Source organism: Podarcis melisellensis (genome assembly GCF_964234715.1).
Source record: "Podarcis melisellensis genome assembly, chromosome: 13".
Classification (NCBI taxonomy): Eukaryota; Metazoa; Chordata; class Lepidosauria; order Squamata; family Lacertidae; genus Podarcis; species Podarcis melisellensis.
In genome coordinates, this window is record NC_138545.1 from 23,680,466 (window position 1) to 23,706,917 (window position 26,452).

General features: G+C 40.8%; 2 protein-coding genes and 1 pseudogene across 3 annotated transcripts in view; 2 read left to right on the plus strand and 1 right to left on the minus strand.

Annotated features, from left to right (window-relative positions):
• Nucleotides 1-26,452, minus strand: part of LOC309356057 (craniofacial development protein 2 pseudogene) — a 282,752-nt pseudogene that overhangs the window by 207,589 nt on the left and 48,711 nt on the right. The window lies entirely within an intron of this gene.
• On the plus strand, nucleotides 4,039-9,615 carry LOC309354767 (vomeronasal type-2 receptor 26-like; the record flags this gene model as incomplete). The annotated part of the gene is made up of 6 exons (XM_081885038.1): nucleotides 4,039-4,298; nucleotides 5,395-5,704; nucleotides 6,020-6,880; nucleotides 7,201-7,428; nucleotides 8,106-8,232; nucleotides 8,702-9,615. 6 exons carry the CDS (start codon nucleotides 4,039-4,041, stop codon nucleotides 9,613-9,615), a joined length of 2,700 nt encoding a protein of 899 aa, XP_081741164.1.
• LOC309354768 (vomeronasal type-2 receptor 26-like) lies at nucleotides 12,026-24,881 on the plus strand (the record flags this gene model as incomplete). Its single annotated transcript, XM_081885039.1, has 6 exons — nucleotides 12,026-12,450; nucleotides 16,056-16,347; nucleotides 18,480-19,340; nucleotides 19,516-19,743; nucleotides 20,948-21,074; nucleotides 23,980-24,881. The coding sequence occupies 6 exons, from the start codon at nucleotides 12,026-12,028 to the stop codon at nucleotides 24,879-24,881; spliced, it is 2,835 nt and encodes a 944-aa protein (XP_081741165.1).

Genomic DNA, 26,452 nt, shown 5'->3' on the forward strand with positions numbered 1-26,452 from the left:
CCCTTATTTATTGGTACAGAGTTTGTGAGATCGCCCTCAGGTGTTAACCTCACCCTAGCGGCCGTCCCTTCATGTAATTTAATCATAAGCCACAACAGCCTTTTATCTATGCCCCACTTTGCCAGTTTTTTCCATAACAGCTCTCTAGAGATACTGTCAAAAGCCGCCTTCAGGTCTATAAAAGCGGCACATAGAAGACCATGAGTAGGGGAAGAATACTTCCACGCCAAATGATATAGAATTATAGCATGGTCAATAGAAGCGCGATTTGGTCTAAACCCGATCTGTTCATGGCCTATCAGATTGGAATCTTCGGCCCATTGGGTTAGTCTGGTTAGCAGGAAGCGAGTATAGATTTTCCCGATGATTGATAATAAACTGATGTTACGATAGTTTCCTGGATCCTCTGGTGGTCCTTCTTTATATATAGGAATTATGATGGACTCCCTCCATGATCTAGGTATCTGGCCCGTGGCATTGATTGCATCAAAGATTTTTGCAAGAATTTTAGCCCACCATGTTGGGTGTTGTTTAATAGCTTCCGCCGGGATCAGATCGGGCCCTGGGGCTTTATCAGTTTTCAGTTTAGCAATTAAATCTACTATTTCCTCCGGGTCAGTATCTGGCCATATGGGCAAGTGACTTGAAAGAGTATCAGATTGAGTGTTAGAGATATCTGTCTGGGAGAAATATTTTCTTAGAAATTGTTCCCATGTCGGGGCTGGGATAACCGTCAATGGGTATTTCCTCGATCTTTTGTTGATTAAATTCCAAAAACCGCGAGAGCTGCGAGGCTTAGAGGCAGCAATCAGCGCTTGCCAGCGTCTTAGCTGCCACTCGTGCTTGGCTGACTTCTGTGCCTGTTTGTAAGCAATTTTGGCCTGCAAGTACTCTGGGGGGAGAGTTTCAGCTCCAGAAGATTTATATCTGTTGTAGATACAACAGAGAGAGAGTCTAGCTTGCTTACATTTGGCATCAAACCAAGGTGCACCGAACCTGGGTTGATCTCGGTTAACCAGGTGAGCCGGCATCGTAAAGAAGCTAGTTAAATCTGCAGAGAAGTGGGAGAACCACTCCAGTATCTTATTTGATTCAGACAACTCCGCCAATGAAACAATAAGGGATTCGGAGATATTCCTCTGGAAGAATTCTGCATATTTTTGGGCCTGTTTCATAGACCATTTAATGCCTCTTACTTGAGCTGTGGCATTTAAACCTACATGAATTGGGTGTGTACCGCTAACCGGGTGCCAGTCAAGCGTTAGCTTGGCCGCTAGAGGTAGGTGGTCACTGGAATGTACATTATCTACTTTGAAATAAAAAAAGTTTGAAAATAGGTCTTCTGAAACTAGAAGATAATCTAGGACACTATTTGATGATGTGCCCAAGTGAGTGAATTCACCTGGCACATCCGGAGAGCAGTTGCCATTTAAAATGTTCAAATTCATACGAATGGCCAATTGATAAAGAAGGACTCCCGCGGAACTTCCAAAACAAAAGAAAGAATATGTCCAACTCTTCATTGTGCATATATGGAAATGCTGATGCTACAGATCTTGTGAGAATTTGAGTATGTGTACTTGCTGAGGCAAAAATCTCTGTTCTTGTTGGTAGGCATGTACCAGGCACAGCCCACCCTAATAGGTTGTCCTTCTTGATTCTGCTGTCATTTTCTGCTTTCCTATCCTGAAGGTGAGAAATGCAAGCCAGGATAAGCTTGCATCAATCAATCAGTTCCTCTCAAAATGACACAGGTCCACTGTGTCAGTCCCCTTTCCCTTGCCACTGCTTTTCATTCTGCATGTAGAACTTTTTAATTTAGAAATATTAGAGCAGGAATACTTGCCTATGCAGACATCTCTGCTCAAATCATTGAGCTCAGATTACCTATAGTGACCCCATCTTGATTCTGTGCACAAATTATCTACATATGCAATTCCAAAGAGATTGAAACAGGACCCACAGCTGATTCTTCTTGTAATGTTTTTCCTCATCCTTATATAGCTCAATTCATGATGGGAATAAATTGGGAATGAAAGGTATCTCAAATCATGAGGGCAGTGACAGAGGCCAGACGTGCATTTTGTTACGCAGGCCTCCTCTTCTTAAACCAACCATGCATCCAGCCATAAAACCATAAAAATTTAAGTTTATCCTAAATACATAAATCCCTGGTTTCACAAACATCAGTTACAAACAATAAAGTCACAGTCACAGTAAAGTCATTTCCTACACATGTACTGAATTATTAATTGAAGTCAGTTAGTTGGATGAGTTACTTTCAAAATGAAAATGGATACCTACATGGATACCTACATGTCTCTGAGGCTGACCCCATTTGTGAAACGTATGTGAAACTGATTTGTATTAGTGGAGGCTGGTGGAACCTAGACCTGGTGGGGCACCTGGGAGGTGAAGTGAGTGATACCAGGAGGTCAAGTGGACAGTGCTTATGAAGCCAAGGAGGCCCCATGGATGGCATCTGGGTCCCCATACACCTCCCTTTTGAATAATTTTGTTACATACCTACATACCCCAAAAAATATTGTATGCCACCTTTCCACAGTTCGAACCATGCTCAAGGTGACTTATAATAAGAAAAATGCATAACTACAACACAACGAAAGCAAAAATAAACATGTTAGCATATGTTGCAATTATATAATCTGCAAATCAAATTAATTCATTTATAATAACAAAGTATTGTGAAATATACAATGGGACGTGATCTGCAGAAAAGAGATGCACCTACCATAAAGCTTCAACTTCCCCAGGCTATGACTGAATTTAAATCTGGGCTTCCATCTTATTCTCAATAGTGTGGTAATGTGTATGTATTGTTACTCTGGACAGTGCTTTGTTAATCATTGTAGGAGGGTAGCATGGAAAAAGAACCTCTTTCTTGGTTTTGATATTGTTGTTGTTATTGATGATGATGATGATGATGATACTGACTGTAGTTAGAGGGTCTAGGCCACTCTGGGCTCTGTGACAGCCAAGCTTCATTAGTATACAGCAGTGCCTGTTCTTAGTGGAATCCTGAGAGACTATCACTAATTCTCTTCTGTATCAAATATGGGTGAGGTGTGGTTGAATTTAACTCTTGCTCTGGACAGAAGCAACCTGGGCTAACTCAGCCTTGTGTCACTTTCTATTTTATTTCCCAAAGAAAAATAATAGTTGTATGATTTAAAGGCGGGGGGACTCCTGGCAATTTTGTCATGCATCATCCAAATGCAAAGGACAAGTAGGGAAGTGATAATTATCCCAACTGTGCCAAAATTACAGTTTTCCATCCTCTTTCACTATGGACATCTGGAGCCCATTAACATGATCAACAATCAGTGGGGGGGGGGGGGCGGGAATGGTTATAAAACCTTCATCCGAACTGAATCTAGGAGTAGGCTGAGCTGTGTCACTCTTTCCTTTGAACATTCCCAGTTTATATATTAGGATATGCTTCCACCTCCTGAATCCATCATATTTTTTCATTCCTCAGATCATACTATGAATATCCAGTTTACTTGATTCTTTCCGCTTGCCCACTTGACATTGCACTTTCCAGTGTCTTACTGTGAAAATTAGGACCTCATTAAGGTGGTTTTAATTCACTCACGAACACCCATGTACAGTGCTTCATAGCATTCTTCTTATTGGCCAGTATCTTGTCTATTTTATCATAACTGCTTTTAAAATTCTAATTTACATAATTTAAAGATTGAAAATATTTTTTGGGGGGGTTCTTTGCAAACAAAGCAAAACCATTGTTACCTATAGCTGAAGAGCTATATACATACGGATTTCAAAAGAGGGGAGTGGGAAGCTTACTGTTCTCACTCACCTTTAAAGCGAGAAGATAAAGATAATTCACTGTTTAGGGATACTGATGGACAAGGTGTTATTATTAACAATAAGAACAAGCGCACAGTTTTTGTTACACACCAAGCTGAAAACCACGGTAACCACAGTATCATCCGCCATTCAAGACAGGCTGTAGCAAAGTTGGGAATACCCACATATACTGCTATAGTGGGAAGTATGGGAATCTATGTTGGGAAAGGACATTTTGTCATCAGAATCATGCTAGTGGTTGTGTTGCTGCTTGTACTGTTATGTCATTCTGTATGCAAGACACATTCTATTAACTGCAGCATATATGACGATCCTCTCCCTATTCCTCATGAATTTTACCAGCCAGGAGACCTTATCATTGGTGGGATTGTTTCTCAAGTTATCTTTCTCTATGATGACCTCCTTTTCACTGAACAGCCTGCACAAATCTTGATCAATGAACCTATGTAAGTCGTTTCTCTGTTTCTCATTCTGTAATATGTTTAGACATAAGTCGGTGAGAACACATGGTTATGAAACACCAGACTTAAGAACCAGCCTTCCTTTTTAGTGTGCTAAAAATTCAGTCGCAGATACATCTGGACATTAACCATATAACTATGAAGATAGCTAAGACAGTCGGACAGGTATAGCTAAACATGTTGCCTTCTAAATTACACTGATAAGCACAAATGAGTAGTATGTTTTCCACCACCAGCACGCTTGAAATGAATGGACCTTTTGCATTTCTATAGGATATGGAAGATTATGTCCTTGTTTAGTTAGTTTGACAACCATTTCTGTTCTTTCCACAATTTGTTTCCTTTCATTATTTCCCTTCATCTGCAAGCTCTCACATGCATTCCCAATCTTCTTCCTTTTTATATTATATTTCATAAGTATTGCCATGTTTAATTTCTCCTGTAATTTGCACCATTACAGTTTCTCAGCCTGTTCCCATCTCACAAAGGGACAAGTGCTGAAATTTGAAGTGCACTTCAGAGGTACCCTGAGTCAAACATGATTCCTTTAGTGGGAATCACAGAAATAGGCAAGAACATGAATGATTCCGGGTGTAACTGATTTTATCTTACTGTATATTTCTTCCTTTGTTGGATCTGTGGTTAAAGGGATTATGAATGGTAGGAATGTAGTGACTGAAAAAAATATGCACATCACTGGAGAGGACACTGGAGAGTGGGGAACCTGTGGCTTTTTGGATGTTGTTGAACACCCATCAACTACAAGCATCCTAGTTATATGTCAGGGATGATGGGAGCAAGATATGACAGACATAGGTCCCACAGACCGATTGTACGCAGAGGGAGTGACACTAGTAACTAAAGGAAACAGCTGATTAAGCACCAGAATAATCCTAAAACATTCTGACATTTTGCTTTACAATTCATGGGGGAAATATCTATTTTTGATGTCTTACCTTTTCCCACTTCACTTATTAAGCTATCTTAAAAGCATTTAGATGAATTATGACTTAGATGAATTATGAAGAGTTCAAAAGCATTTTGTGATTGTTATTTCTGTTGCTGTTGTATTACTAAACAGCTGCAACGCTTTTTATAGCTCAGTGCCAAAGAACTACCAGCAGATCCTGGCATTAGCATTTGCTGTCAAAGAGATCAATGAGAATCCCAAAATCTTGCCAAATATCTCTCTGGGATTCCACATCCTCAATAGCTACTACACTGCAAGGATGACCTATAAGGCCACCCTCAATCTGTTTTCTGCACAACATAGATTTGTCCCCAATTTCAAAGGTCACAACAACAAGAATCTAATAGCTCTCATTGGAGGAAGTATATCTGAAATCTCTGCTAATGTGGCCATTGTTTCAGCAATTCAAAAGACACCACAGGTAAGCTATGTGTATGCAGATTTCAGAACTTTTGCATACCATATTGATTTCTGCCTAGCAATTTAAAAAGTTCCCATGATATTTTAGTTAACAGAGTGGTTAAATATGAGCTAAACAATATTAAGTGGTAAATAACTTGTTTTTAAAAAGGTTAGTCAAAGAGTACTCATCAACAGATTAGAATGCTCTAAAACTGGATTTCCTGCATTATCTGGGAACACTGAGTGAAATGGCCTACAAAAGCCTTTGAATCTCTAGAATTCCAACATAATCCATCTTCTTATGATTCATTTGATTTTTTAATTATTATTTCAGCTCACTTATGGATCATTTTTACCACCACAAGGATCCAAAATGCAATTCCCATTTTTGTACCAGATGGTCCCAAATGAAGTCCACCAGCAAATGGGAGTCGTGAAGTTACTTCAGCATTTCAAATGGACATGGATTGGGCTCTTGGCTGTGGATGATGACAGAGGGGATAGGTTTTTGCAGACAGTTGTACCAATGCTTTCCCAAAATGGCATTTGTTATGACTTCATAGTAAGACTACCAAAATGGAATTATGTGGATGAGTTGATAGAGTTGCTTATACAGCAGTGGCAAAGCTATGCAATGGTCATTCAAAGAAAAGCCAATGTGTTTTTTGTATATGGAGAACCTCCATCCTTTCAGGTTGTGAGAACGTTGTTGTTTCTAGCACCCTTCTTGGCATGGCCACCTCTGGGGAAAGTGTGGATTATTACATCCCACTGGGATTTTGCATCACTCTCTGTTCAGAAGATTTGGGATATTCAAACCTTCCATGGTTCCATATCATTGACGGTTCATTCAAATCAACCATTAGGATTCCAAAGGTTCATTCAAATCATAAGACCTGCCTGGGCCAAAGGAGATGGTTTCATCCAAGACTTCTGGGAACAGACATTCAGCTGTTCATTAAAAATGTCTAAGGGGCTGGATGAAAAGAAGAACAAAACCTGCACTGGGGAGGAAAAGCTGGACAGCATTTCAGGGGTTTTGTTTGAAATGAAGATGACTGGCCACAGCTATAATGTCTACAATGCTGTCTATGCTGTGGCACATGCTTTACATGCAATATACAAATATAGCTCCAAAAACATAAGAATGATAAAAGGAGACAGACTGGCAGTGCAAGATGTACAACCATGGCTGGTAATTTCATCTCAACACTTAAAAAAAAAAAAATAAGCAAAAAAAATGGGCTAGTTTATTATTCAGAGGTAAAGATAAATCTTAAGTCAGCCTTTAAAGAATCCATTGGTGGTTTTCTTCTTTTCTTCTATGTTTTTCAATACAATTTGATACAAAATGTTTCTTTAGCCACGCACTTGGAGGCAAATGTAGATGAATATCAATTGGAATTGTAAAGTCGCCACCTGCCCCTAACCTCTCAAAATATATTTCAATGGGATGTCCATTGAAATACATTCAAGACTTAGCCGTCTCTTTGTTCATATTCTTTTTTAACCTAGGTCCATCACTTTCTAAGGAGCATCATATTCAATAACAGTGCTGGAGATTCTGTGTGTTTTGATGAAAATGGAGAGCTCGTTGTAGGTTTTGATGTTACAAACTGGGTGGTGTTCCCCAATGGCTCAATAACCAGAGTGAAAGTTGGAAGACTAGAACCTCAGGCTCCTCCAGACAAAATGTTAACAATTAATGACAACCAAATTGTTTGGCATCAAAGCTTTAACCAGGTTAGCCCTAAAAGCCTGCTTTTCATGTGATGAATTGTGCAGGGTAGCATTTTTTAAATGAATAAATTACACCTTTTTTCCCTTTCTTGGTAAAGATGAAAAATGTGAATAGATCAAACTTGTTTATTTCACCTGCATTATTCTACTTCTTGAGTGCGCTCATGATATATTTTTGACCTCATGTGTTCATTCCTTTATTTTCTTCTCTTTAAAGAAGCCTTCCTCCCCAACAATGTCACTTGTTTTGTGATCAAATTATGTTAAATAAGGTTGTTGATAAAATAAAATAAAACACCTGGTTGTGTTCCCCTTTTAATGCTATTAAAATATGTTCAGATCATGAAATCTCTGGCAACCCAAGCAGGTCAGCTTTACAGAGCTCTAGCATGACTTGATAAAACTCAACTGGATGAGAGTGTCCCAGGCTGGAAAATGCCTAGGATGGCTAAGAGAGATCTTATTTTTTGCCCCTGCAAAACTTATGTCAGCCAGAGAAACTGAATTTCTTATCTGTCTTTCATTTCAAGCTGAAAGAGAATTCTGGTTGAGGCAGATATAAACAACTGCTTGAAGATTGGGGAAAATTCATTGGCATCTCTTCTGCTCTCAGTCAATGTCAACAGCCTACTATATGGAGGTTTCAAGAAACACTAATCATACTTCATATTTCTGTACAGGTGCTGCCGCTTTCAGTGTGCAATGACTACTGCTATCCTGGATACAGCAGGAAAAAGAAGGAGGGGCAGAAATTTTGCTGCTACGATTGTGCTTTATGTCCAGAAGGGATGGTCTCAGGCCAGAAGGGTAGGAGAAATAACATACAGTGATATCAAGGAATGTTGATAATGCAACATACTTATCATGCACTAATTTGAAGAATGTGCAACCTTTGCATGTGTATATAGGGTGGCTCCCATATGTTTATCTCTTGAATAATCTAGGGTTCACTGATTTTAAAAAGCAGCAAGCAACTAAGCAAAAAGAGACAATTCATTAAAGATACAGGAAATATAAAAACTGTCAGCATCATGACAGACCAAATGCTTCTTAAAAATAAAAAGAGAAGATGGGGCAAAGCAGGCCTCCCTCTGCTGCTTAAATATGGCTACTGAGATGCCCATCCTATGTCCCAGCCAATCATATCTCAGACACAATGAGAAACTCTCCAGGAGCTTGTAATGCATGCAATTACATTTAGCCGAGCTTTTTAAAAATAAAATTAATAATAATAACAACAACAACAAACACTTAAAGCTCTTCCTTTTCCCCCCAGATATGGACGCCTGTGTCAATTGCCCAGAAGATCAGTATCACAACAAGGACCAAACTCAATGCATTCCCAAAGTTCTAAGCTACCTGTCTTACAAAGATGAATTGGGGATTGTCTTGGCTATCTTAAACATTTCTTTCTCTTTCATCACAATAACAATACTTCAAACTTTTATGAAACACAAGGACACTCCCATAGTCAGAGCCAACAACTGGACTCTCACTTACACCCTCCTCATCTCCCTACTCCTCTGTTTCCTTTGCTCTTTGCTCTTCATTGGCAAGCCTGGAAAGGTGGCCTGTTTTCTCCGACAAATCATTTTTGGCATGGTGTTCACTGTGGCCCTTTCTACCATTTTGGCAAAGACTATCACTGTGGTTCTGGCATTTATGGCAACCAAACCAGGATCTAAAACAAGAAAATGGGTGGGGAAAGGACTGACAAATTCAATTGTTCTTTCCTGCACCTTTATTCAAACTAATATATGTACTATTTGGTTAAGCATTTACCCTCCATTCCCAGATGTGAACATGCACTCATTGAAGTGGGAAATCATATTGGAATGTAATGAGGGTTCAGCTACCATGTTTTACTGTGTCCTTAGTTATCTTGGCTTCCTGGCCATTGTCACCTTCATTGTGGCTTTCCTAGCCAGGAAATTGCCTGACAGTTTCAATGAGGCCAAATTTATAACTTTCAGCATGTTGGTGTTTTGTAGTGTGTGGTTATCATTTGTACCAACCTACCTAAGCACCAAAGGAAAATACATGGTGGCTGTGGAGATCTTCTCCATCCTGTCCTCTAGTGCTGGATTACTGGCTTGCATCTTTTTCCCTAAATGCTACATAATTGTCTTGAGGCCTGAGCTAAATAGTAGAGAACGTATAATGCAAAGAAAAGTATGGAAAAAAATCTAACTTCATCTTTTAATGAAGATGCATTTTATTGTTTTATACAGTTACTATGTCCCCTGAATTATGCTCATGCACATACTGACCTCTAATGCTTGTTATCTTGCTTAGTCCCCAAGAGGGAAAATGACCTTAAGGGTCAGGATAGGATAGCATGCAACAGCTGCAGCTCCAATGAGAATGGAAAATGTCCATGAGATCTCTCCTCCTTCCTCCATGACTATATGTAAAGTAAATAGCATGCTGCCAATATAGTGACGCCATGCTGTTTTCCTCCAGGGTTCATGGGGGCTAGACAGTACAACTCATCTCTGTAATTCCTGGCTGAATAGACATAATGCAGAAAACATTTTGTTCTATTTACAGATATTTGAAGACTTCTACTGGGAAAATAAAGCATTTAAATTGACTTGGAGCTGGCTAGAAATTTGTTTCCTTATTGTATGGAATATCTTTTTTCCCCTTCTGTCCTTTTCTCACACCTGCCTAGTTAAGGTCCTCAATATGTGTCTGCATAAAATGATCCTTCCAACCAATCCAATGGCATCATAGAAAAGCACTATTAGAGGAATGTGTAAGGTAAAGTTAAAGGAACCCCTGACCATTAGGTCCAGTCGTGACCGACTCTGGGGTTGCAGCGCTCATCTTGCTTTATTGGCTGAGGGAACTGGACTTACAGCTTCCGGGTCATGTGGCCAGCATGACTAAGCAGCGTACGGAAACACCGTTTATCTTCCCACCTATTTATCTGCTTGCACTTTGACGTGCTTTCAAACTGCTAGGTTGGCAGGAGCAGGGACCGAGCAATGGGAGCTCACCCTGTCAGATTCGAACCACCGACCTTTTGATCAGCAAGTCCTAGGCTCTGTGGTTTAACCCACATTGCCACCCGTGTCCCTAGGGGAATGTGTATGCCCATCTAAATAGGCATTCATGTAGCTATCAAAATGGGAAGGGCTCCCCATCTCCCTCCAATATTATATATAAAGTGAAGACTCTGCCAGTATAGTGATTGTGTCTTATTCAATAAGGAATCATGGGAGTTTTCATTCAACTCGGTCTGTTTTTCTAAGGATGGTAAAAGTTGAATTACAATCCTGATGACCCCTGGAAGAATCAGCATTATGCTGACAGCATCTTGGTTCCTTTACAAAGGAAATAGGAGATGTCTGTTGGCACTATGTGCAATGCATCTTGGGGTATCAAGAAAGAATAGAAGGCAACAGAGGGAATCAGGATCTTCAAGAGTTCAAATAAAATGAGGCTACTATTCATAAGACATACCAATTGGCTTAGGACGTGTTGAAACTGTATTTCATTTGTTTCCTTTGTGAATGTAATGTAGCTTTTCTTCTTTGTACATTTTCTCACGTAACTAGCTAAGGCCTGTAAAAGGGATCAGCACCAAATTCTGCTTCCAGCCAAATCAATGGCAATGTTAATGAATGTTGACATGGAAATATGTAAGTCCATCTAAATGTGCTTCCATACTATCTCCTTTGCAGCTTTGGCGCCCAAAATGCTGCTGGTTTTTATTGAAATGGTGTTGTTTTTTCTAAGATCCATTAAAAGAGACTACACACATGTTGTTGTTGTTGCTGCTGCTGTTGTTGTTGTTGTTTATACCTTGCCACTCTGGGTGGCTTACAGCATATATAAAACATAATAATATGCCTTATTTGACACATACAAGTTTCCTCATGGGACATGGGCCCCTGACCCACTCCTGCATAGTCTGCTTTGGGACTCAAAAGGGTTTGTGCTGCTAGAATTGGGATTATCACTCAGAGAAGGTGTATGTTTCGAAGGTGTAAAATATTCCTAGCAGCTTCCTAATACATGATGCAACTTTTAAGGGCAATGGCACTCTCAGGAAGTGATAATCATCCCTATCATTATCAAAATTACTGGTTTCCAGCCTCTTACACAAAGGACATTAAGAGCCCATTAACAGGAAAAACAACCACCATCAATTGGGGCGCAGGGGAGGTATGAAATCCTCATATTGTTCAGAGCTGGGCATAAGCATAGTCAGGGCTCTGTATCCTTTTGCATAATCTTTTTGCCATAATATGCTAGGCTATGATTCCACCAGCTGATTTTCCCATGTTTTTAGCCCAAATAATATACCATTACTGCCGATTACCATCCTTTGTCCTTGTTCATTTAATCTTCCACTGTAAAGTTTTTGAATGTGAAAAATAAACCTTATTAAGGAAGCATTAATTACCGCACATATTGCTTTACTGTAATATACTGCAATATAGCTTATATTCCATTGGACAAAATGTTTTCCAATTCTCTTGATAATTGACCATTATCTTCCCTCTTCAAACTCATATAGATATAGTTTGTAGAAGGATTTTCCACAGAAAAATCTTACTGCTCCCACTCCTCCTTAAAGTGAGGGGATACTATGGTGGACAAGGACCCATTATTAATTACAAGACCAGGATACTGGCATTCAGATTTCCTGCAAGGCCAAGTTGTGAATCAGTGTAGCAACAGAACTGTCCACCATTCAAGGAAGGCTGGAGTAAAACTGGTAACAGCTACATATGATGTTGTAGTTGGAAACGTGAGGAACTTCTACATGTGTAGGAAAGGTTTTCTCAACAGGATCATGCTGGTGGTTGTGCTGCTGCTTGTACTGCTGTGTCATACTGTATGCAAGACAAATTCAATTAATTGCAGCATATATGATGATCCTCTCCCTATTGTTCATGAATTTTACCAGCCAGGAGACCTTCTCATTGGGGAGATTGTTTCTCAAGCCTTCTTCCTCTATAATAATCTCTCTTTCATGGAACAGCCTACACAGGTTGCAATTAATGAACCCATGTAAGTCATTATTTCTTTTCTTTCACTCTCTTGTTCTGTGAAATGCTCAGTCCCTTAAAACTGGGGGGGGGGACCCCATCAATATGCAGCACTGTGCTTAATTTGTTTTTAGTTTCTGGCATGAGAAAAGTGTCATTCAGGAATATTTGAGCTTGGTTTTTAAATATATTTAGTTTGATTTTTTTATTGATTTGTTTTGGGGGGAAATGATTTAGAAAAATATTTTATTTTTCCTCAGTTTTCACCCCTGCAGTTTGTCCACTCTATTTCCGTATTACACACAGACAACATCAGGGATGGTGCTGAAACTTAAAACATACTGGAAAGGGTCCCACAACCAAATATTATACCATAAGAAGGTTGTCTGTATGAGTCACACATTTGCAAACACTATCTGGTCCCCCTTGTCCATAATTATATGTGCAAATGTGCACTAATAACATAGCATATGGATGGATGGATGGATGGATGGATGGATGGATGTGTGTGTGCTGCAATCATATGAGTTTCTTTAACTTTAACCAATTACAGTAATAAATACATTAAAATACAGGAGGCCAAATGTGTTCTTGAAATGCTTTCATAGTATTGTATATATCTCATTTGACTGAATCTTAGTACAGAGTTCCCAGTGATAGGAATGTATTGATTGAAACAACATGAATGTTACTGGAAAAAATATAGTATTTTGGGGGCAGTGACATTGAAAGATCTTCCCAACAATGTTCTTGAATGGTAGATTTATTTTTATAGTAGGAAACAAAATTAAGTTTTGGTAGGTGAAAAACAACTTAAGCTTTCTATGAATAGGAACTAAGTAATATGTGACTTGATCTGTAGGCTAGCCAGTCTTTTTGTAATTGTTTTCAAACTCAGGAAAATATATTTATTCTCTGTTCCAATCAACCACTGTGGGGATTCTAAATTTTGAGGGTATAAACTTATTTCAACATTTTTTCCTGCATTACTTTTAGCTTTCTTTTAAAACATTTGCTATAACATTCTATCTTATGTATATGTGTTGTTCTAAATTCATCTTAATGCAACTGGTGCAACTGGACTTCTCCGCAACCCTTCCCCTCCGCAGGGAGGTGGGACCGATTCGGATGGTCCGCCCCCGCCACTTAATGGATCCAATCGGCTTCCAGAGAGTGGTAGGGGATGCTTTATCCCAAGTTGATGGCCTTTCAGCTGATTCCCTGGTGGCCCACTGGAATGCGGAGTTAACCAGGGCAATTGACTGTCTGGCTCCGAAGCGCCCTCTCCGATTGCATGGAGCCCGGACAGCCCCGTGGTTTTCCCCGGAGCTGAGGGTGATGAAACAATCGTTGAGACGGCTAGAGCGCCGGTGGCGGAAAACTCATTCTGAATCAGACCGGACACGGGTTAGAGCTCAACGTCGAGCCTACCAAGTGGCAATGGCGACGGCGAAGAGGGCCTTCTTCGCCGCCTCCATTGCATCTGCAGAAAACAGCAGCAGGAGACTTTTTCAGGTGGTTCGCAGTTTATCGGAACCACCTGTACCACCGGGGCCTGGTAGGGACCCCAAGATCTCCTGCAATGCTTTTGCAAAGTTTTTTGCAGATAAAATCGCTCAGATTCAGAAGGAGGTAGACTCCACCGTGGGAGCAGGGCCAGGGCGGGAGAGTGCTAGAGTTCTGTCTGGTCCTGTTATTTGGGATCAATTCCAATCTGTTACCTCCGAGGATGTGGACAGGCTGCTTGGACGAGTGAAACCGACCACCTGTCTCCTTGATCCTTGCCCATCCTGGCTGATAAAAGCGAGCCGGGAAGCGCTGGGCGATGGGCTCTGCGGGGTGGTGAATGCTTCCCTCTGTGAGGGAGCCTTCCCAGACCCGCTGAAAGAGGCGGTCATTAAACCGCTTCTTAAAAAAACATCTTTAGACCCGGCCAATTTGGCCAACTATCGCCCAGTCTCAAATCTGCCATTCCTGGGCAAGGTGATTGAGCGGGTGGTTGCTGAACAACTCCAAGCACGCCTGGAGGAAACGGACCATTTGGATCCCTTCCAATCGGGATTCAGGCCTCACCATGGGACTGAAACTGCCTTGGTCGCGCTGGTTGATGATCTCCGGCGGGCTAGGGACAAAGGTGAGAGCTGTTTCCTAGTTCTGCTGGATCTCTCAGCGGCCTTTGACACCATCGACCATAACATCCTTCTGGACCGTCTAGAGGGGCTGGGAGCTGGGGGCACTGTCATACAGTGGTTCCGCTCCTTCCTCCTGGGCCGTGTCCAGAAAGTGGTGGTGGGGGGTGAGTGTTCAGACCCCTGGGCTCTCACTTGTGGGGTGCCTCAGGGTTCTGTCCTCTCCCCCATGCTTTTTAATATCTATATGAAGCCGCTGGGAGAGATCATCAGGGGGTTTGGACTGGGTGTTCATCAGTATGCAGATGACACCCAGCTCTACCTCTCCTTTAAATCAGAACCAGTGAGGGCGGTGAAGGTCCTGTGTGAGTGCCTGGAGGCGGTTGGAGGTTGGATGGCGGCTAACAGATTGAGGTTGAATTCTGACAAGACAGAAGTACTGTTTTTGGGGGACAGGAGGCGGGCAGGTGTGGAGGATTCCCTGGTCCTGAATGGGGTAACTGTGCCCCTGAAGGACCAGGTGCGCAGCCTGGGAGTCATTTTGGACTCACAGCTGTCCATGGAGACGCAGGTTAACTCTGTGTCCAGGGCAGCTGTCTACCAGCTCCACCTGGTACGCAGGCTAAGACCCTACCTCCCCGCGGACTGTCTCGCCAGAGTGGTGCATGCTCTAGTTATCTCACGCTTGGACTACTGCAACGCGCTCTACGTGGGGCTACCTTTGAAGGTGACCCGGAAACTGCAATTAATCCAGAATGCGGCAGCTAGACTGGTGACTGGGAGTGGCCGCCGGGACCACATAACACTGGTTCTGAGAGATCTGCACTGGCTCCCAGTACGTTTCCGAGCACGATTCAAAGTGTTGGTGCTGACCTTTAAAGCCCTAAACGGCCTCGGTCCTGTATACCTGAAGGAGCGTCTCCACCCCCATCGTTCAGCCCGGACACTGAGATCCAGTGCCGAGGGCCTTCTGGCGGTTCCGTCATTGCGAGAAGTGAGGCTACAGGGAACCAGACAGAGGGCCTTCTCGGTAGTGGCGCCCGCCCTGTGGAACGCCCTCCCATCAGATGTCAAAGAGATAAAGAATTACCTGACATTCAGAAAACATCTTAAGGCAGCCCTGTTCAGGGAAGTTTTTAATATGTAATGCTGTACTGTTTTTAACACTGATTGGGAGCCGCCCAGAGTGGCTGGGGAAACTCAGCCAGATGGGCGGGGTATAAATAATAAATTATTATTATTATTATTATTAATTTGCTTTGACATGATATAGTGTGAAGACTAATTCAGTAACTTCTATTCCATTCTATTATATTCTATGGTTTTAACCAAATATTGATCTTAAAAGTGGGCAGGTGAATGATAATGATGAGTACAAATGCATTATTGCTGCTCCTGTTTGGTGGTGGTCTTCTTCCTCTTCTTCTTCTTCTTCTTCTTCTTCTTCTTCTTCTTCTTCTTCTTCTTCTTCATTAAACAACAGAAACTCTTTTTACAGTTCAGTGCCTAAGAACTACCAGCACATCCTGGCCTTAGCATTTGCTGTCAAGGAGATCAATGAGAATCCCAGTATCCTATCAAATATCTCTCTGGGATTCCGCATCCTCAATAGCTACTATAGTGCAAAGATGACATATAAGGCTACCCTGAGCCTGCATTCCACCCAGCATAGGTTTGTCCCCAACTTCAGGGGTCATAAGCAGAACAATCTGATAGCTCTCATTGGAGGGTGCATCTCTGAAATCTCTGCCAACATTGCCATCATTTCAGCAATTTGCAAGACTCCACAGGTAAGTCATGTGCATGTGGGTATGGAGATTTTGCAATGGTGGTACACTGGGTCTCCACACTGGCCCTGCACAGACACTTCTTCCAACCACAAGTCCAATACCTCTGCCAAAATAACCTCACTCCCAAATCCACCTTCCCCTTCACAAGTGTATAAATCTATCCCTCCACGGGTGTATTTATTTGTCCCACCGCTACCGCCAATTTTGTGGCGTTCGCACAGGGCTCCTAGTCATTCCACAGACTATTGACCCTGCACCACCAAAGCTTATCTCTTCCACTGCCAGCAACCAGGTTTCCTTGGTAATATATTCAGACTCAGTCAGGTTGTAACGTATTAACAAAAATTTCAGTTTATTGTAAACGCAAACGAGTTTTAAATACTTTGAATCACTGTAATTCTGTAATTCACTGTAATTCAGTCTTTCTGTCTCCCCTCTATCTCTAACTCACTCTGACTCCCACCAACAAGAAACCAACCGAACTAACTGCCAAAAACCCCTGTGTTGAGCCTTAAACACAGTTAAGCTTCGCCCCTGGGTTTTCTTATTCGTCCACCTATTAACCCTTTCTCTCTCTCCCCCAGTACAACATCTCCATAATGAGTGGACAAACGCCACACTGCCTAATATCTCAAGTGCTTTTGTAGCACCCTACTACTGTTTTTGCTTCATTGTGTCCACATGTGGCTTCCCATTGGCTGGCTGAAAGAGGAAGGGTATAGAAATCTATAGGGATGTGGGTGCTGCTGTGGTCTAAACCACTGAGCCTCTTGGGCTTGCTGATCAGAAGGTAGGCGGTTCGAATCCCCATGACAGAGTGAGCTCCTGTTACTCTGTCCCAGCTCCTGCCAACCTAACAGTTCGAAAGCACGGCAGTGCACGTAGATAAATAGGTACCACTGTGGCGGGAACGTAAATGGTTTTTCCATGCGCTCTGGTTTCTGTCTCGGTGTTCTGTTGCTCCAAAAGTGGTTTAGTCATGCTTGCCACATGACATGGAAAGCTGTCTGTGAACAAATGCCGGCTCCTTTGGCCTGAAAGCGAGATGAGTGCTGCAACCCCATAGTCACCCTTGACTGGACTTAACTGTCCAGGGGTCCTTTACCTTTACCTTTATAGAAATCTACTGGGTCTGTGGGAATTGCAAATGGTCTGCAAAAAAAGAAACGAAATTTGGAAGTGAATGACTCATGTCCTTTCAAGATCCCATGAACCGAAGCTTGAAACCTGTCTCTCAAGAGGATGAAGTGTGGGACTGTGTATGGGGGAGGGGGGAATGTACTAAGAAGAGTCATTGTGCTGCTGGTTCTTCTAACATCATCCAACTTTGCGTGTCTGCACCATTTTGTAGTTCTGTCACTTTTAATGCTTTTTTAAATGTGGCAGCCATTATGCCATAGCCCCATCTTATGCTATGCCACACTGCCACAGCAGTCATTCTGTGACTAAATTTGCCCAATTAAAGTGGAGTCCATTGCACTACCACAACAGAACTTTTTGCAGTTAGTAAAGTAATGGGAAAGTCATTGAAAAGTGTGGGATGAACATATAAATCATTTACATGGATGACATGTAAACCATCCCCTAAGGAAATCAGGATGGGATTGGAATGAATGCTCATTCTATTATAACTTCCCTGCTAACAAATCAGAAGAAATGGTTAATAAATAATGGACATAGTCTAACTACTGTGTAGCCTTGTTCAAGTAAGTCAGGATAAATGCTTAATAGAAACAACAGTCATTTCATTGTCTTCAGATTATTGGTTATTTCTTCTTCTAAGTGTGCTATTTTATGTAATGACTTCTTCTTTTAAATGAATTAAATACATAATAATCATAAAATAAGATGGGATTTTATTTAGCATGATGTATGTTGTACTTGGTTTGTTTTTATTATTGTTTTTATTATGTATTTTGTGATTTTTATCTCGTATTTTTTGTGTGTGTGAACTGCCCTGGGATCTACAGATGAAGGGCTGTATACAAATTTAATAAATAAAAATTTAACAATAATAATTATAATTCATGGTTACAGGATATACACACACACAAACCCCACCTATCCAGTGTTTCTAGGATTTTGCATTCTCCTCTAAATTCTCTGGAAAATGCTTATACATTTTATTTCAGCTTACTTATGGGTCATTCTTGCCACTACAAGTTTCCAAAATGCTATTCCCATTTTTGTATCAGATGGTCCCAAATGAATCCCACCAACACATTGGAGTTGTGCTATTACTTCAACATTTTGGATGGACATGGGTTGGTGTTGGTGCTGTGGATGATGACAAAGGGGACAGGTTTTTACAGACCATGGTGCCACTTCTTTCCCAAAATGACATCTGTTATGCCTTCATAGTAAGACTGCCAAAAAGGAGCTATGTGGAAGAGTTGATAAACTTGATTTTAGAGCAATGGAAAACTTATGTAACTGTAACTGAGAAAAAAGCCAATGTAATCTTTGTATATGGAGAACCTCCATCCTTCCAGGTTCTGAGGATATTGCTGTTTCTAGCACCGTTCTTGGCATGGCCACCTCTGGGGAAAGTATGGATTATTACATCCCACTGGGATTTTGCATCACTCTCTGTTCAGAAGATCTGGAATATTCAAACCTTCCATGGTTCCATATCATTCACAGTTCATTCAAAACAGCCTTTAGGATTCCAAAAGTTCATTCAAATGATAAGACCTGCCTGGGCCAAAGGAGATGGTTTCATCCAGGACTTCTGGGAACAGGCATTCAGCTGTTCATTAAAAATGTCTAAGGGGCAGGAGGAAAAGGAGAGTGAAACCTGCACTGGGGAAGAAAAGCTAGACAGCATTTCAGGGATTTTGTTTGAAATGAAGATGACTGGCCACAGCTACAATGTCTACAATGCTGTCTATGCTGTGGCACATGCTTTACATGCAATATACAAATTCAGTTCTAAACATAGAAGAATGTCTGAAGGAGAAGAACAACGATTTCAGAATATGCAACCATGGCTGGTAATTACTGCTGAATACATTTTAACATTTTCTCCTTTATTTCTGCAAATGCCCATGAAAACAAATGGATGGAAATGTGAAATTATAGACACCGCATATGGTGACTATACACTGTGAAACACAAAATAATTTCAAGATTTAGATTACCCTCTGTTCATATTCCCTTTCAATCTAGGTTCATCGCTTTCTAAGGAGTATCTTCTTCAACAACAGTGTTGGAGATACTGTGCACTTTAATGACAATGGAGAATTAGTTGCTGGTTTTGATATTACAAACTGGGTGATTTTCCCCAATGGTTCATTGGCTAGAATTAGGGTTGGAAAACTGGATCCTCAGGCTCCTCCAGGCAACAAGTTATCCATTCATGATGACCAGATTGTCTGGCATCAGAGCTTTAACCAGGTGAGACCTAGCTTCACATGTTTAAGTATGTAAGTTTATTTTTAGCAACCCATCTTTCTCAATGATTTTCAGCTGCTGAATGATATTGGTTAGCATTTTAAAACTTTTTTAAAAAAATCATAATTCCTTCTCCATAGTTTTTCAAACTGCAGCTTTACAAAGTCAAACTTCTCTACTATATTAGTATTGAACCATAGGCCCGATGAAGCATGCAGTAGATCTTTTACCTCACAGATTCATCTTTAAATTCATATTTAAAACAAGGAGCTAGGAAACCCTGCCTCACCAATAATACACTTCTTGTATTGTTGTTTGATCATATAAGCCAATTTTTTATCCTTTTTGAAACATCTTATTGCTTTCCAGCTTTATTTCTGATAAAATGCCACAGAACATCTTTTTATTTTGTGAATATGTAGGAGGCGTCAACCAGAATTAATTTTGAACCACCAATTTGAGTGCAAATGATCCCCAAGCCCGTAAAACAAAAGGATGTAAAACTAAGAACATTCCCTCTGATGTAGCTTACAGTTCACTTTAAGGTAAAAAGTTCATGCAAAGGTTATGCAGACCCAGGCTAGAAACACGTGAGGAATGAACTGTGAGTGAACTAAGCCCACCTGACCAGTTGAACAGGCGAGAATTTAGCAAAGGATCTAAAAAGGAATGATGGAAGCCATGCGAGAAACTGGCATCGTATACTTGCACCATGTGCATCTCGTGTCATAAATCATATCAGAACAGTTGTTTTAATTACTCCTACATCATAAACGGCTTATTTTTTACCAAATGGGGCTTTCCACATCATATACAGCTTGTCTTTTGACCAATAAGAAATTTCCATGTCTTCTCTGTGAGAGAGGAGGGAGAGTGACTACAGGCTATATAAGCCTGGACTTAGCTGCATATTTTGCCTCAGTCCGCCTGGACTGGGGACCATAACTTAAGTTATTAAATAAAGGTGATTTTCCTTGAACTCTATTTGTCTGTGGTTTATCAGAATACCCCTGCTTACTTCAAAATGTTTCAGCTGTTGTTGTTTGGAAGAGAAGAAGATCTAATCTCTTAGACCCAGGCTTATATTTACAGTCTGTGACCCCATGTGGGGCTGAATGGGTGGCAGAAGGAAATTTACTGGCAAATTTATTTTCCATGGATTCCTCCTGCATCCTATTAACTATCTAACCTTCATATTTCCATGTAGGTGCTGCCTGTTTCTGTGTGCAACGATCACTGCTATCCTGGCAACAGCCGAAAAAAGAGGGAAGGAGAGTTATTCTGCTGCTATGATTGCGCTCCATGCTCGGAAGGGATGATCTCTGACCAGAAGGGTAGGTGTCATAAAGAACAAAGATATGGCCAAATTTCTAGAAAGTAAAATTGGAGATTATTGGATGTTTCTTTGGGTTATTTGTATCTCTTGAACATATACTGTATGTAGGCAGATTAAACTACAATTTTTAAGTTAGTAAACCACAAAGCAGTTTCAATGTACAACTTTAGAGTGGGAGTAAAATTTTATAAAAGACTTAAAAGATCCTTTAAAAGTGCCAAGAGGCAGCAAGGCAGGCCTCCCTTGAAAGGGATTTTCACACCCGTCAAAAAAGATCATTCACATGGATCTAACCCAATCATATCTGAAAAGTCAAAATTCTCTCTGGCAGAATTTAAGGCATGGATCAATTCATGTGGAATTATATAGTCATTTTGATAATATGTCCCTACAATGTTAAAGACGTTGAAATTCATCACCCAGTTTTTTGAATTTGGCCCTGGAAATGGCCAAAGACAGTGAAGCTGTCTTAAGAGGACAGACATATTTCCCCAATAACAATTTCTGGTCAAGGCACTAGCTTGTATATTTTTGAATGTGTGTAAGGCAGCCCCAACGAGAGTATATTGCAAGAATGCCATCTCAATATAACCAGGACATGGATCCATCATTATGGTCATATTCATGAGAGGGGGGGGGGGCATTGATTGAAGCAACAGGTACTGAGGCATCTAACCATAGCCTGCATTTTTATCAAGGCTTATATTTTGATCAGGGTCTGTATTTTAAAATGAGCTTAAAGATTTTCAAATGTTTTATGCCAGGCAGAAGACCAGCTGCCTAAGTACTTTGGCAAGATGTTTATCCTCCTGGACAAGGGGGCCCCCTGATTTATAGCAGAAAACAATTCTCAAAGTCGTAAAAAGGGAATTACAGGCTGAGAGCAAAGGTTACACTGACCCTACATATTACAGAATATAAAAAAGCTGAGAAAAAACATAATTAAGAGTTGGTAAATAGTAAAATAAAACCATGTGCCTCCCATTAAACTTGAGCCATATTTTCCTAAGGTTAAAGGGCGAGAGGAAATGGAAAAAGGAGTTGGCTGGAGAAGGGGGGTGTAAACAGAAGAAGAGGCTTCTTCCTATTTTATTTTGAGGCTGTAAACTGTTCCTTCCTTTTTACTTTGAGAAGGTTTATTCTTCTAAAAAGCTATCTATGATAATGTATGAAATATATTGGCTTAAATGTAATTATGCAAAGGATTTAGAAACTAAGAAATGTTAGATCCTTATGCTAGATTCTTATTTCATATAGTTGGAAGAGACCACAGGGGCCATCGAGTCCAGCCCCCTGCCAAGCAGGAAACACCATCAGAGTACTCCTGACATATGGTTATCAGGCCTTTGTTTAAAGACCTCCAAAGAAGGAGATCTTTCGTTGATGATGCATGAGAATGTGAACCCAAGATCTCTGACATCTGTTTAAGATAAAAATTTAAAACTATTAACCATCTGTTTTGGAGGGCAATAGGGCAAGGAGGGCAAGAGGTGAACTGGTAATTAAGGTTCCTTGTTGAGACAAATGTAAGATATATGACTACTTATTTGTCATTTATAGATAGAAGAATATATAGCTTTTTGTTTCCCATAAAAGGCAATAGGAAATGGGTGTATCTTTTATGATTGGTTCTAGCAAACAGCCAATAGGAATTTCAGCCAGGCTGATTGGACAGAGGCAGCCAAAGGAGGAGCAAGGGGGCTGGGTTAAGGAAATATAAGTGCTGGCCATAATGGCAGGAGGCCAGGGCAGAGCTTTGGTAACCAATACCACTGTGTCTCTCATTTATTTGTCTGACAAATAAATTATTATTTTAATTTCTCTATTGCTGCGTTGAATATTTCATTCCAGCTAAGCGTTAACCACAAGCAGGGTGCTACAGTACTCCATCCAAAACTGGGCAAGCACACAACACACCTGACTCTGGCAGTCAACAGGAGCAAAATTAATTAAATGCTATACATACAATTTAGCAAAATTTAACCAAGGATGGTTTGTGCAATCTGTGTAGGCTGTGGGCACACCTTTTCATTGGTTCTCCTTCTCGGCTGAATCGAGAACTGTGTATATGTCTCACATTCCTCTCTAAGCTGAGAAGGTTAGACCAAGTTGTGTCAAGGAGCATTCCCAACCAATGGCCTCATGGAATATATGATTCTCCTTTCTTTCTTTCTTTCTTTCTTTCTTTCTTTCTTTCTTTGTTTTTTAAATAACAGCAAAAATGCATTTCTTCCAAAGACATTTGCTTTCGTTAGTTCTTTTTATGGCTCCTCATGCGTGATAGGTCATTTCCTTCATCTCTGAGCCACCATCATATTTCCTCTGGACACAGTTGATGGGCCTCAAGAATCTAGGAAGATGAAGAAGTTTCTATTAGCCTGAGTTATATCCATCAAGCCTTTAAATAGATGGCTGGAGATAAAAAGTATTTTGCATCCAAAAGACCCAGTCTCTGATTTTTTTATTTTTTTTAAGTCTAAAACTCTAGATTCTCATTCTTACATGTGCACAAAATAAATTTCCAGTCACTTAGATTCACACTGTGCTAGTGACACATACATTAAGGACTGAGAAAAATGGCATTTGTGAAAGGCTGCCTTCTGAAGATATAGTAAATACCTTAAAATAATATCGTAAACAGGAAATTCCTGGTGCATGGGGGGGGGGGGGGAGATGGGGACTCTTAGCTATGTACAGTGCCACTTCACTATATTCCACATGACCATTGTGGAACCAAGATTAAACAAAATGATGCAGACTTTGAAATTTTGGGACTCTTAGAGTTTATCAAATATTTACAAAATGGGATGAAAAGGTATTTTCACTATGTGCAAAAGTTAATTTTTTTTATAAATGTTGGTCAAAATCTTGATATACTTAAAACATTGCTTCCTTTTTTTCAGACATGGACACCTGTGTCAACTGCCCTGAAGATCAGTATCCCAACAAAGACCAAACTGAGTGCATTCCAAGGGTCCCAAACTATCTCACTTATAAAGAATCTTTAGGGATCATATTAGCTATCTTGATTATTTCTTTCTCTTTGATAACAATTTTAATACTGGGGACTTTTAGGAAGCACAACGAGACTCCCATTGTCAAAGCCAACAATCAGACCCTCACTTACACCCTCCTCATCTCCCTCCTCCTTTGCTTCCTTTGTTCTTTGCTTTTCATTGGGCAGCCTGGAATGGTGACCTGCCTTCTCCGACAGACAATTTTTGGCATTGTGTTCTCTGTGGCCCTTTCCAGCGTTTTAGCAAAAACCATCACTGTGGTTCTGGCATTCATGGCAACCAAACCAGGATCCAGGATGAGAAAATGGATTGGGAAAGGACTAGCAAATTCAATTGTCCTTTCCTGCTCCTCTATTCAAGTTGGTATTTGCACAGTTTGGCTATTTGTTTCTCCTCCATTCCCAGATGTGGACATGCAGTCATTGGATGGGGAAATCATCCTGGAATGTAATGAGGGTTCGGCTACCATGTTTTACTGTGTCTTGGGCTATATGGGCTTCCTGGCCATTGTCAGCTTCATTGTTGCTTTCCTGGCTAGGAATTTACCTGACAGTTTCAACGAGGCCAAATTCATCACTTTCAGCATGTTGGTGTTTTGCACTGTTTGGTTATCCTTTGTTCCAACTTACCTGAGCACCAAAGGAAAATACATGGTGGCTGTGGAGATCTTCTCCATCCTGTCTTCTAGTGCTGGATTACTGGGTTGCATCTTTTTCCCAAAATGCTATATCATTGCGCTGAGGCCTGAACTGAACAGCAGGGACCAGCTAATAAGAGGGAGGAAATGAAAGACTGTATGCTCATCTTTTTATGTTAAGACCGTATTTCTGAGATATTCAGGGAAGGCCCTTGGGAACTTGCTCCTAGAGAGGTTAGACTCACTTGTTCCAACAGGCTTTTGGAAACCGAATGCTTGTAATAAAAGGGCGGGTGCCGTGCTGTTTTTATTATAACTGTTTTATGTTTTCAATCATTTCTGTATATATAGTTTTAATTCTACCAATGTTTAATTGTTTTTTAACCAAGCGATGAGCACCAACTTAAATATCCAAATGGAGCTGCAAGCACTCAAAACGACAATTGAACATATCACAGATTAATCAGATAGAGATAAAAGGGGGCGGAACTATGCAGGATTCCAGAAATAGAGGAAGGAGAGATTATTGCTTTTATTTTAAGTTGTTCTGACAGTTTGAAGATAGACCTGCCCCCAACGTTCTCCCTGACATTGAACAGGTGCACAGAGTGGGTAGGCCTTAGTGCAAGAAAGGCAGATGCACCAAGACACATTTTGAATGCTGCCAAACCAAAATTTTGATCCCTATGATTTTAAATGCCTTACACAACTTTCAAGAACTTAAAATACAACTCCATTTCCAGATATGGACATGCACTTATTGAATGTGGAAATTATATTAGAATGTAATGAGGGTTCGCATACCATTTTTAATGTGTCTTGAAAGTTACCAGACAGGGGACCATGCAACAACTGTGGCTCCTTTAGGAAAGGAAAAGGCCACCAGATTCCCCTCCTTCTTCCATGTTGGTGTGTAAGCGGAAAAGGATTCTGCAAATAATAATAACAATAACAATAACAATAACAACAATAACAACAATAATAATAATAATAATAATAATAATAATAATTAATAATAATATTTATATCCCTCCCTCCCCAGCCAAAGCCGGGCTCAGAGCGGCGAACAACATTAAAATGATACAACATTCTAAAATCATTTCATTATAAAATCAATTCAAATCAGATTAATGGCAACAATTGGGCTAGAGTTGTGTGAGGATTGCCAAAGGAGGGGTGAGGCTGTGCCCAGGCCGTGCGGAAAGATGTCAAGTCCCGCAAGGCCCTAGTCTCTTGTGACAGAGCGTTCCACCAGATCGGAGCCACAGCCAAAAAAGCCCTGACTCTTTATACTGAAATGGTGTCTTTTTCCCTCCAGGGATCATGGGTGTTGTGGGACAGGGGAAAGAGAATGGATGGGCCTGGTATGCTGTTTTGTGTATAAAGAATATGTGCATATTTGCTTGGGCAGGGACAAGCCATCTCCGTGCTGCTGTGTCCATCCTGTGTCCACAAAGCCTAGGAGAATTGGCAGGCTGCTTTGCTCTAAGTCTACACCTTCTTAATAAAGCACTAGAAATGGCCATTCTGTTGTTTTTGAAATACTTCTTTAGTATCTCTGCATCCAACCACTCCTACATGCCCTCGGTTGGGCCTAGGGTTCAGAATGTATGTTCTCCTTCAACATACAACAAAACCTCTGTCAATTATGAGCTGAGCAGTGTTTGTTGTTTAGTCGTTTAGTCTTGTCCGACTCTTCATGACCCCATGGACCAGAGCATG